At 41.4% G+C, this 9965-nt stretch overlaps 1 protein-coding gene across 1 annotated transcript; it reads right to left on the minus strand.

Moving 5' to 3' along the window:
- Nucleotides 1-827: 827 nt before the first annotated feature.
- On the minus strand, nucleotides 828-7759 carry LOC117542901 (uncharacterized protein C8orf34 homolog). The gene is made up of 4 exons (XM_034210771.1): nucleotides 5950-7759; nucleotides 5247-5325; nucleotides 3460-3498; nucleotides 828-1110 (listed from the first exon to the last, which is right to left on the minus strand). Exons 1-4 carry the CDS (start codon nucleotides 6208-6210, stop codon nucleotides 1103-1105), a joined length of 387 nt encoding a protein of 128 aa, XP_034066662.1. The 5' UTR covers nucleotides 6211-7759; the 3' UTR covers nucleotides 828-1102.
- Nucleotides 7760-9965: the final 2206 nt, after the last annotated feature.

The raw sequence follows: 9965 nt of genomic DNA on the forward strand, positions 1-9965 counted from the left end.
ATGAAATACGTTTTCCTCTTCTGACGGGAAATAGTGTTTATAGAGATTATATCAAGGCACACATCCTTTTCCAATGAGCACTCAAGGGGATGAAGTGGGCCTACAGATGCACCAAATGTACTTTAATATCCAAATGTGTTCCTCCCCAACATGATTAGTCCAAATAATAACAAAATGGTTAGTATTAGCAAAAATAAACCCATTGAAAGACACTTTTACTCATTAAGGTCCTATTTTAAGATGAATTTAATACATTTTGAAGACTTTTTATGCATAAATCCTCTTCGTCATGTTCACAAAATGAAATGTGAACGTTTTAATATGCAATGAAATACGTTTTCCTTTTCTGACGGGAAATAGTGTTTATAGAGATGTTGAGATTATATCAAGGCACACATCCTTTTCCAATGAGCACTCAATGGGCTGAAAGCATGGGATAAAGTGGGCCTAAAGTGAGCTGCAAAATGTACTTTAATATCCTAATGGGTTCCTCCCTAGCAGGTGAACAACATTATTGATCCACTCAATAACACATTGGTTAGTAGAAGCATACAAAACCCCATTAAACCAATGAAGGCCTTATTTTAAGATGAATTTAATACATTTTGAAGACTTTTTATGCCTTAATTTCGTCGTTAACACTCAATCCTATTTTGATTGATCTTTCTCTCATGACACTTTGATAAACTCACTTACTTTGAGCCTCTGGTCCCATTTAGGTAGTTATATTTCATACTTTATGTCTTCTCGTCTTATTTGTATTGACCTGTCCATCACAAAGTCAAACTACAGTAAAAGAAAGTACAGAAATAATCACGCAACCTGGAGACATGTGCACCAAATCATTTTAATATAACAGCATTCAGTCTGTTGTGAGTAACAGTGCAGTCGCATGCTAAAGAGCAAACAAAAATAAATGTAATATCTGTACTCTGGAGTTATATTTGGACAGTTGTTTTCGTACAATGTTTATGAAATATCTGTGAAAAAAGTATACAATCTTTTTTCAGTATGAAGTATAAAAATAATTGTCTCTGTACACATTTTGAAAAGGTCCAGCGGTTTGCATAATAGTTTGGATCAGAGCCTCTGGAGTTCGTCACTATAGACCTGTGGAGAGAGAGGGAATATAAAGTATGAGACGTTTCATGCGGAGGGAAAACACTCGGGAACAGACGTGAGACAAACACCATCTACTCTTTACTCTCTTTCAACCCCAATGTTTTATGTCAGAAATGTAAAGTAAAGGTTGTGAACAAAAATACTGTCTCAATATTGACATTGTTTTCTCTTCAAATCAAATCAAGTTTTATTTATATAGCACATTTATAAACGATTTTTGGTCGAGCCAAAGTGCTGTACATGTAATAAAAATAGCCTACAGTAATTTCAGTAATCTCTTGACTCTATGTCCAACGTATTAAGCAAGGAAATCACTTCAAAATCAACTCAAAATGTGTCGAAATTGGCCCAATGAGAGTCGAAACGGGCCCTTTTGTCCACTTCTGAAATGGGTTCAGCATCCTCAATAACCCAACCCCTGGAATATACCGTAGGTGGTCGAGCAGCTGGTGAAATATTGTCCATATAGGCTAATAAACGCATACATGCAAGTTAGCATCCAGCTGTTTGAAATGCTGAGGACCCATATTTTAGCTGGCGCCCCCCCCCCCCCAAATGCAGACACGTACACTCACTATGGCTCACGCGTGCACGGTGTGGCGTGACCACCAAAACAGAAAGATATGGACACAAGATATGTGCAACTGTATTTAGTTTCCTATCCATGTGAACATGATTTAAATGGGGGGGGGGGGGGGGGGGTCCTCATCCCGGAAGTTTTTTTTAAATGTTGAAGTTAAAACCATCAATCTGGTGCACTTTGAGAGCAACATGAAGAGATCTATGGATACCTCTCTCAGCATCCAGATGAAACAGAACTGTAATCAGATTTTATTTTTCTTTATGGATATTTTACAAATCACTCTCCTTTCAAACTGGATTCTTGTTTTAATGTCATATAGTATTTTATGCCTGTTTTTCATTTATTGTCTTGTTTTCTGTAAAACTATAATGATCATATAAAGGTGTGCCTTTACCTCACTGAGCTGAGGTAATCAGAGCCTCTCCGTCTTTCAGGAGAGAGCTCTCTAAAGCCCCCCCCCCCCCCCCGCGGCCGCTTACACAGTAAATTCCAATGTTAATAAAAGCTGTGTACGTTTTTTGGGAGTTTGATTTATTTTAAATGAACACAAATACAAAATTAAAACCTATAATTGCCACTAAAACCATTATTTAAAAAAAGAACTATTTCACATAAACCTCTGTTTTTTACTGGGGCGGTTCAACTTGATTTGGGGGGGGGGGGTGCGCCATAGTTTATGGGCGCTGTACGCAATATAGGCGTAGTTCTGTTAGTGTAAGATAATAACATGTACTTTGTTGATCCAAAATCGGGAAATTGTTTTGTTATGAAATAAAAAAATATATATTTTGTTAACTTCTTCCACCTCTTCTCCACATGCCTGCTAACAGACTCTGATCTGGGTGCAGACTCTGATCTGGGTGCAGACTCTGATCTGGGTGCAGACTCTGGGTGCAGACTCTGGGTGCAGACTCTGATCTGGGTGCAGACTCTGATCTGGGTGCAGACTCTGGGTGCAGACTCTGATCTGGGTGCAGACTCTGATCTGGGTGCAGACTCTGGGTGCAGACTGGGTGCAGACTCTGGGTGCAGACTGGGTGCAGACTCTGGGTGCAGACTCAGTAATCCTCAGTGAGTTTTGGTTGAATCTGTGATGTTTTCTTTGAGCTCTGAGTGTGTTTGTGCCTCAGAAGAGCCTCCAGACGGGCTCTCTGACGCTGCTCCGCCACAAGAGAACAACCGCAGACAGACCTCACTTCTCACCAGACAGACTTTCTCCCAACGCCACATGTTGGGCGGAAACTCACAGTGACTTCATGGAGCCCCGTGGTGTCATTGAACGCACCATAAATGAAGGTGGAGGCAGCCGGTTATTACAGTTAGCGTGTCGTGGCTCTACAGATGAGCTCACTGGGACTACCAAGCGTGACTTGGTCCGCTATAAACGTATCAACTATAAGCAATAATCCTGATCTAATAACTGAGTTTTGTTCTTGAATCAACTTTTTTAATGAAAAATCTTTATTGTCATTTCCCTTTTCCAGGAATCTCAATAGAAAACAATTAGATATTAATTATGAATGCCATAATGCTTATTTCTAATGAGATAGCTGTCAATCAGAAGTTAAATTAATGGCTAACTTATTCTAAGAATGTACTTAACCCACTGAAAGGATTTCTATTCAAATAATCCGGAAATGACGTAAAAACAATAACTCATCTCTCTCGTTCAGATGAATCAGGCTTTGTTTCAGGTAGACGTGCAAACCAGAATCAGTCACTCTCAGACTCTGGAGAATTGATGATTTGCTCACCTGAAAACAATGATCTCTTTTTGGCATCTCGAGCACCACCTGTGGAGAAACACAGACAGGAAGTGGGTCAATCATCTTAAAGGGTTCCTTAAGTCTTTTCTCAACCTATTTAAGTGTCTAAATGACTAACGGGGACAATTAGAAGTATTTGCTTAATTAGCTGCAGACCCTAAACGTGTTGCTATGTACTGTAGCATGTGTGTTTTTGTATTATTTAGAGCCTATATGTTGCATGTTTTAATGATTTAATTATCCTGATATGTTTATAATTAGTTTTAGGATGATTTTAAAACATGTCGAGGGACTACAGATTAAAAAAGCCTCTATGCTAACGTTGGCAGCTACGTTTATTAATGGGTTCTTCCCCTGTTAAATAAAGAAATACAACTATCTTTAAAAAAACTATTAAAAAAGTTATCAACAATTAAAGGAATGGAAAGATAGACACACACACACACACACACAGTCCCTCTCTCACGCCACAAAGTGCTTTGTCACGACTCAGGACTTTAGTGTATATTTATTTAACAGCTGGAGGAGTTGTTTGTCGGAGGGAAATATTTCCATGTGAGAAACAATCACGGTTTGAATCTAATTGTTTCCTGACGTCACTGAGAGCTGTATCCCCACATGCTCTTCATTTGAAAAGCTGACGGAGATGTTTAGGTGAGTTCATTTGGGAACATTTCTGAATTTACAACATATACTATTTTGGGAATCGTTCATCATTTACTTCACAGATGCCCTTTTTGCTCCAGCAGGGGATTCATATGAAGTGAAGTCGGTACAGAGCATGATATTTCAGAGTCACATTTCCTCCTTGACAAACACTGTAAATATCATAACTGGTCTTCAGTAGAAGAAAGTGTCACCTTCCATTGTCCAAAGAGCATTACATATATCGACCTTTGTTTAGAGTATTCATGATCCCAGAGGATGCATCTTAAGCATTGTTGACTGTCTTTGCACTTTCACCATATCTAGGCAGTTTGCAGACCATAAACCTGATCATCATAATAATCCATATTCTAGTGAATCCAGACTTGAGCAAGTTGTAATAATAATAATAATAATGCATTAACATTTTTTATTAGAGCGCTTTTACAGGTGCTCAAAGCGCTCTACACATTACACATATTAGACATGTAAGAGTCATTACTGCAGGACTTTACCCACAGGAGCAAATGCGGGTAAAGTGTCTTGCGGCCGAGACGGGATTCGAACTGGAGTTCACCAACGTAATGCAGATATATGTAATGTAAGTACAGCTACTGTACACTATAATATAACATGTCTATTTTACATTTTTCTTAGTTGATTTCAGTGATTTTGAAATACAAGCCTCTGAAAATCGCACCATTCTGCCACATACAGTATGTTGATGAGATGTATGCAGCATTGAAGGAGGTGTCCCAGCCAGAAAACAGATGATTCGTGTCTTTTTACTAGATCGAGATATGTCTCTTAAAGGAAGCCAGGATAATATTTCTTACGTGACAATTTCCCCCCAGAGGGTTGAACCCCCTCTGTGAAATATGGAGAAGGCGACATGACAGCTCCATATTACATGTTTACAAGGAAGAAGTGCACATTAATCTGCACTTTTTAATAGTTCTGTAACCACTTGAATGCTTGCAGTAACGAAATAAGCCTTTAAAAGAAAGTGTGGGGAGGTTAGAAACATTAGAGGACGTTTATCACATTTGTGAGGATTTTGGAAACGTCCAGCAACGAACGGGGAGAGGATCAACATTTAAATGCAGAGTTTAAATATAAAGGCGTCTCACTGTTGTCCTGCTCAGGAGGATCCAGGACGTCGCTCTCCGTGTCGCTGGGAATATTCCACGGCTGCCGGTAAAACTCATCCTGAGGAGCAGAAACACAGCAGACACACATGGTCAGAGAAATGAGGAAGTAAGTCCCTCTACATGGAATGAACACTTCTTATTCAAGGTGTTATTCAAGTATTCAAGGTTATTCAAGTCCACTCTGTGTCTTGTTGAAATGACAATAAAGTATGTCTAAGTCTAAGGTGTTGTCGTCAATATAAGGAAACAGAGGATTTACACATTCTTTAGGTACAATTTAGTGACTTTTAAGACCTAAATATCAGAAAGCAATAACTCATAACATTACTGCGGGTTTTCTGAAAAACAAATCAGTAAAATTGACGTTTTATTGAATTTCAATGAGTGAAATATTCGGTGCAATCAGTCGCTCTCCATATACTGAACATGACTTATTCAAGGTGTTGTTGTCAATGTAAAGAAACACAGGATCATTTATGTAATAGTAAGTTACTTTTAAGACCTAAATATAAAAAACAAGCACGAAAAAATATCATAAATGGGTCCGCTGCCATGTGTGTGTGTTTGTGTGTGTGTGTGTGTGTGTGTGTGTGTGTGTGTGTGTGTGTGTGTGTGTGTGTGTGTGTGTGTGTGTGTGTGTGTGTGTGTGTGTGTGTGTGTGTGTGTGTGTTTGTCTTCTCACCTCTGACAGGTACGCCCTCAGGCTGGCCCCCAGGCTGTCGGTGGTGCTGAGTCCCGGGGGGGTCAGCAGGGGTCGGGGTCTGGCCGGCTGGCAGGTGGGGGTCACAGGGCGGCTCCTTGACCTCCTGAAGGTCACCTCTTTATGGGCTCCTCGGTCAAAACTGGAGCGCCTCAGCAGGCTGTTGGGAGTTATGGGAGTCCTGGGGGTTCTGGGAGTTGTACTCCTGCTGCTAAGGTTGCTAGGAGATGGAGTCCGGCCCATGGTGAGGGGCAGGGTGTCGGGGAGGTGGCGGTGGGGGGGGGTGTATCGGGGGGAGGAAGGGGGTGTGGTGCAGAGAGAGAGGATTGTTGGAGATACGACTCGTCATTTTACCCACTTCTGCCAGTTTAGCCAGGTCCTTCTCCACCTCTGAGGGGGAGAGAGGAGATCAGTTAGTACAACATTTAAAACTCAAGATGATTGTGGTGCTTAGTAGGTTTTCATAGCAGTAGCCATATTGTTGATTCCTGGGGCTTTTATTTTGAAAAACACGCCTCACTTGGAGCTCCCTGCTAGTATCCCTGAGCGTCCTGTAAAGATACAGTTACTTTCTGAGGCTTTTATTTTGAAAAACTAAGCCTAATGGATGTTAAAGCTATCTATGTCTGTAATTAACAACAATGTATTTTCAATATATAAATAGTGTTTGGTCACACATGTTAAAACTGTTTTAATATGTTCACTGAGGCTCCAGAATAAAGTTGTTTGTTTTATGACCCCGCTTTTTGTAACAAAAGTTTGTTTCTGGGGCTTTTATTTTGAAAAACAAACCTATATTTAAGCTTCTTGTTCCTTGGGCTTTTATTTTGAAAAACAAAAACCTTTATTTGAGCTTATTGTAACAACAATTTGTTACAAGGTCTTTTGTTTTGAAAAACAAACAAAAAATCGAGCTTTTTGTAACTAAAATGTGTTTCTTGGGCTTTTATTTTGAAAAACAAGCCCCACTTGGAGCTCCCTGTTAGTATCCCTGAGCTTCCTGTAGAGATAGTTACTTTCTGAGGCTTTTATTTTGAAAAACTAAGCCTTAATTGATGTTATGTCTGTATTTAACAACAACTCTGAATGTGCAAGTTTGCATATTCAATATATATAGTTTTTGGGCACGTTCTAACTGTTTCAATATGCTTAGAGAGGCTCCAGAATAAAGTTGAATGGTTTATGACCTCTTGTCCTGCAGCTGATGATTCACAAACTTTTTTACGGAGCATTAAAGTGGGCGAGACTCCACTCTTTAATCCTTCTTCTGGGCACTGATGACAATATTTATAGTCGCTGTAAACTGCGGTGGAAGCAGCTTCCTCTCAGAAAACGCTCCAAGTTCGTCCGCAGAGCGAAGAGAAACACGAGAGACGTCCAGCTCCCGCCGTCAACATCTAACTCTTTCTTTCCGTGATGATTTTAGTTAAATCCTCGCACTGAGGATTCAGCAAAGCATGCTTTAAAGTTATCATTTGAGAGTGGAGTGAGTCACCAGGAGTGTGTGTGTGTGTGTGTGTGTGTGTGTGTGTGTGTGTGTGTGTGTGTGTGTGTGTGTGTGTGTGTGTGTGTGTGTGTGTGTGTGTGTGTGTGTGTGTGTGTGTGTGTGTGTGTTGAGTTTAAATAAATAACAGAAAGAAGCATGACAAGGATTTCACAACCCGACTTTCTTGTTGAGCAAATTGTGTTTTTCTCTTCTGCAAACAACATGTACTCTCGAATGTGAAGCAGACATCTCGTTATCATGCAAAGTGTCTGCGAGACGTTACTGAGGGGAAATCAACCGCAGACTGTTTGGGATACACACATTTAATTCTGACATGTGTTACTAGGTTGTTGTGTTTCCTACGGAGGGCGGCTTTCATACGATGCAGAGCACGTTCTGTTTAGTGTTCGATAATGTGTGTGTGTGTGTGTGTGTGTGTGTGACGCTGTGTGTGTGTGTGACGCTGTGTGTGTGTGTGTTTGTGTGACGCTGTGTGTGTGACGTTGTGTGTGTGTGTGATGCTGTGTGTGAGACGCTGTGTGTGTGTGTGATGCTGTGTGTGTGACGCTGTGTGTGTATGACACTGTGTGTGTGTGTGTGTGACACTGTGTGTGTGACGCTGTGTGTTTGTGAGACGCTGTGTGTGTGTGTGTGATGCTGTGTGTGTGACGCTGTGTGTGTATGACACTGTGTGTGTGTGTGTGTGTGACGCTGTGTGTTTGTGTGACGCTGTGTGTGTGACGTGTGTGTGTGTGATGCTGTGTGTGTGTGTGACGCTGTGTGTGTGACGCTGTGTGTGTGTGTGACGCTGTGTGTGTGTGACGCTGTGTGTGTGACGCTGTGTGTGTGTGTGACGCTGTGTGTGTGTGACGCTGTGTGTGTATGACACTGTGTGTGTGTGACGCTGTGTGTGTGTGACGCTGTGTGTGTGGCGCTGTGTGTGTGTGACGCTGTGTGTGTGTAACGCTGTGTGTGAGTGACGCTGTGTGTGTGTGACGCTGTGTGTGTATGACACTGTGTGTGTGACGCTGTGTGTTTGTGTGACGCTGCGTGTGTATGATACTGTGTGAGTGTGTGTGAGATGATGTGTGTGTGTGTGTGTGTGTGTGTGTGCGTGTGTGTGTGTGTGAGTGAAGCTGTGTGTGTATGACACTGTGTGTGTGTGTGAGTGTGTGTGTGTGTGTGTGTATGTGTGTGTGTGTGTGTGTGTGACGTTGTGTATGACGCTGTGTGTGAGTGTGTGTGTGTGTGTGTGTGTGTGTGTGTGTGTGTGTGTGTGTGTGTGTGTGTGTGTGTGTGTGTGTGTGTGTGTGTGTGAAAAGCTGTGCATGAGTGTGTGAGTGTGTGACACTGTGTGTGTGTGTGTGTGTGTGTGTGTGTGTGTGTGTGTGTGTGTGTGTGTGTGTGTGTGTGTGAGAGAGTGAGATGCTGTGTGTGTGTGTGTGTGTGTGTGTGTGTGTGGTCTAGCATTACTATACTTGTGGGGACCTACATCTGTTTACACAGTCACGTGTGGGGACTCGCCTCCCTTATGGGGACACATTGGAGGTCCCCATAAGGGGTATCATTAATTTTAGGGTGAAGACTTGGTAAGGGTTAGGCATGTGTTGGTTAAGGTTAGGATAAGTCTCCAGGAAATGCATGTAAGTCAATGTAATGTCCCCTGAAGTGATGTATACATGGTATGTGTGTGTGAGTGAAGCTGTGTGAGTGTGTGAGAGAGAGAGAGAGTGTGTGTGTATGTGTGTGTCAGTGTGTGTATTAAACCCTGCTGCACTCTGCACGTTACGTCTCTGAGTTGTAGTAGAAAGCTAAAGGTCACCATTTGACCTCCATTGGATTGAACGTTGTTGGAAGATACGTAAAGAAACGTTGTGGTGCGTTCAAGGCGTGTCGGGACATTACAGTTTGTAATAATCCAAAGAGTTATGGTGGTTAAACTTAACGTTGGGGATAGTTCAATGTTTGCAGACACATTGCAGTGAGAGAGAACCTGCAGGAAATCCATAAACAACAACAAGTCCAGAGACTCCTGTGACCTTTGTCACAATAAACACACATTGGGCTGCAGGAAAATGTAATGATAAGGGTGTGTTTTCAGCGTCAAAGCTTCTAGGATGAAGGGATACATGTATTTATATATATTAATATATACACAAGAGAAAACTCAGTGTAAAAAATAAGCTCAACTTGATCAAATCAATTGATAGTGATCCTTTGAAGTCTTAAAGGTCCCATGTGAAGGTATACAAGGCATGAAAAAGTGGACTTTGCATAACAAGAACTTTGTCCACAAAATGACATTAATGGGGTATGTTATTCAGTTTTGCAAAGTGTAAAGTACGGAGCCCCCTAGGGGACATGGAGAAGGAAACAAAAATTATCATTTAGCTCAATGTACTTCCTGGTCAGTTCGGCTGCTACGGCAACACAGAAACCACAACAATGGAGCGGTTCATCGATTTAACTTTGAGCTTGGCCTAAAATATAAAGATATAACATCAGTGCTTGG

This window comes from Gymnodraco acuticeps, unplaced genomic scaffold, assembly GCF_902827175.1.
Source record: "Gymnodraco acuticeps unplaced genomic scaffold, fGymAcu1.1, whole genome shotgun sequence".
Classification (NCBI taxonomy): Eukaryota; Metazoa; Chordata; class Actinopteri; order Perciformes; family Bathydraconidae; genus Gymnodraco; species Gymnodraco acuticeps.